The sequence below is a fragment of the Stegastes partitus genome, unplaced genomic scaffold, assembly GCF_000690725.1.
Source record: "Stegastes partitus isolate 25-593 unplaced genomic scaffold, Stegastes_partitus-1.0.2 Scaffold669, whole genome shotgun sequence".
NCBI lineage: Eukaryota > Metazoa > Chordata > Actinopteri > Pomacentridae > Stegastes > Stegastes partitus.
Window position 1 is genome coordinate 247,211 of NW_007578400.1, and position 2,757 is coordinate 249,967.

Below are 2,757 nucleotides of genomic sequence, written 5' to 3' on the forward strand. Positions count from 1 at the left end.
AATAATAATAATAATAATAATAATAATAATAATAATAATAACAACATTGTACACAGAGAGGTTAACAGAAGACTGGATGCGTAAAAGCGCAAAATCAAAACTCGGTGATTTTTTTTTTCGGTATTAACAACAAGATGGACAATAATGTGAGCACAGTTTTCCTGCTGCTGCACATCTGTCATGAATATTTCAATGTTTCTAACACAGGTATAATTATTACACTTTTGACCCTCTGATTATTATCCAACATCAAAAGAACGTCTCCACAACCTTTAAAGATTCGACAACACAACGAGCAGCTGTTTGCCGTGAAGTGTGGAATCAGTCCCACCGGCTGAAGGTGAGCACAAGTGGGGAGATGTTGGTTGAAATGCGGGACAGCCTGCGGGGGAAAAGCTCTTCCCTCCAGGATCCGCAGGTCAACTCCTGTTCTCGCTCCGGGTTTGGACTCGTTGGCTCGGGAGAGCGAGAGAAGCCAGAACACGCTAAAGAGATTAATTAGAACCAGCTCCACTTTATTCTCCAGCGTCAGGAGGAACCTGCCGCGTCATGGAGGCCTGAACGCAGCGGAGCGGCCTGCATGTGCAACACATTAACACCCTCCAGTCTGAGCGCAGAGGTGTGTGTGTGTGATTCCTTAAAAAAGAAAGAAAGAAAGAAGTTGTGCATTTGTGCGCTTTTGTGTTTAATGAAGCTGCGCCTTCATGTGACGACTTAAGTCTGAGATGTCATAAGTTTACCTGCTAGGAAGTTATTTGGAGAAAACTTTGCTGTTTTCTTGGTAAAATAAGTAAACAGGAAACGTTTTGCGCGTAAAACTTCGCCTTTTACGCGCGGTCTGCTCGCCTCATCCAAAACGTCTCCAGGAGGTCTGTGTACGTGCGCTGGCCTACCTGCCCGCCTTGGTGATGATCATCTCAGTGCCGATGTCGTGGAAGCGCTTCCACAGGTCCGCGCACTGCAGCTCCACCTGGATCTCCTCCATGGAGGCCGGCGGAGACGGGTCACAGGGGCCGGGGGCCAGGTCGGCAGGTGAGCCGAAAGAACACGACGTCCTCTCGGCGAGACCCTCTCCGTCCGAGCCGGGACTCGCCTCTGAGTCTGAGGGGGAAATGAGGGAGATGATGAGAAGGCAGCGCTGAAACAGTGGAATTACTGCCCTTTAGGCTTTCTACGCAGGAAACTTGGCTCGACGGGGAGAGCAGCGCTTCTCTTCCAAATCACCTGCCGCTCGCAGCTTGGAAGAGCAGCGGCCCAGTTTGGCTGGCCCGCTCAGCTCGTCATGGAACTCTGGGCCCGAGTCAAAAACAGAGCAAATGCTGCGTAAAGCCTTTTGAAACGCGACGCAGAAAATATGACATTTTAAATTGGGGCCACACAATGAAGCGCTCCGACGGGAAACGTTCAGCAAATGCAATTTTCCTCCTCAAGTGCTCCTCCCGGACCAGACGGACGGACCGGCCAGTGGTGCTCGAGCAGATAAAACCTTTCTTCCAGACCTACAGGAGAGATTTCCAACCAGCCTGACTTCACATCTCCAACTTTCACTGCGTTCCGAAGCAGGAGGACCGAACCGAACCTCCAGTCTGCTGCGTTACTGAGTCTCAGAAAAGGAAGCAGCGTCTGAATCCAAGCCACTGTTTGTCACTTCTAAACTTCTAATTGCGGGAGGAATGCGGCTGAGTCACTCTGACTGAACACATGGTTGTTGTTTAGCTACAAAACTGGAACCTTTTGGGGTCAAACACAAAAAAGCGCGTTTTTGTTCGATCAGAGCTGCAGATTAAACTGGACCTGCTGCCATGAATCTACCAGAACCACCCTGACCTGGATGGATCTTCACAGAGCTCAGATGGAACCCTCACATGGCGGCTCTCGCTCTGCTTTTCCCAGAAGTACTTTATTAGGCGAATCTCCTCCACCCAGAAAACTGAAGAATCTAATAATGTATTATTTATTGGGGCCCTGACACGAGGAGGTCGACTTGGCAGGCCGAGGGCACACAAATATGGTTATGCAAATGCAGCGCTGCTGAGCCACTGGACAGAGTCCCGGACGAGAAAACCGCCGCAGCTCGGGCCGAGCCAAGGCCTGGAAACAAGAGGAGGAGGAGGAGGAGGAGGAGGAGGGGGAGACGGAGATAGGAAGAGCGAGAGGGGGGAGGCAGAGACCACAGAGAGACAGTCTCTCCATCATCTTCTTGGGAGATCCTTCACTGCAGCCAGACTCTGCGTTACCTGGTAATTCATGCACATGCGCGCTGGTGGAGGTTTTGGGGGAATTATGGGATGCAAAGATGCAAACGTGTAGATTTAAAGCAGAGCCAGACGAGCTGCAGAACAATCACGGTGTTTCTCTGAAAGCTTTTTGGATTCAATCTGCAAAACAACTGCTGTCATTTTTTGTCAATAAAATATTTGAACGACGCGTCCTGGATTCTTCTGCTAATTTAAGGCTCAGTCATTGTGCAAAGGCTTAAAATAAGTCACCTAAACCGGGGACAGATCAGCGGAGCTCCACTAATGAGCTCAGAGGATTCTTCTGCCTTTACACTGATTCAAAAAATAAATTTAAAAAAAAGGCTGCGTGAATGTTTTGCAGCCACGCGGAGGGAAAGCCACCGACGGACGGTTTCAGTCAGATAGTTTGGCCTCCAAACGACCGTCAGGCTGAAGGCCACCACAGAGACCCCCCCACGGCGTCTAGCAGTCAGCAGGTCAGGAAACCAGGAAGTGATTTTGATGATTCGCTCTGATC

The 2,757-nt window shown here is 49.8% G+C and overlaps 1 protein-coding gene across 1 annotated transcript in view; it reads right to left on the reverse strand.

Moving 5' to 3' along the window:
• tbx15 (T-box transcription factor 15) overlaps positions 1-2,757 on the reverse strand; it is a 34,999-nt gene that overhangs the window by 28,420 nt on the left and 3,822 nt on the right. The window contains exon 2 of the mRNA XM_008290371.1: positions 894-1,101. Coding sequence (XP_008288593.1) covers positions 894-1,101 — 208 coding nt within the window. The remainder of the gene's footprint in view (positions 1-893; positions 1,102-2,757) is intronic.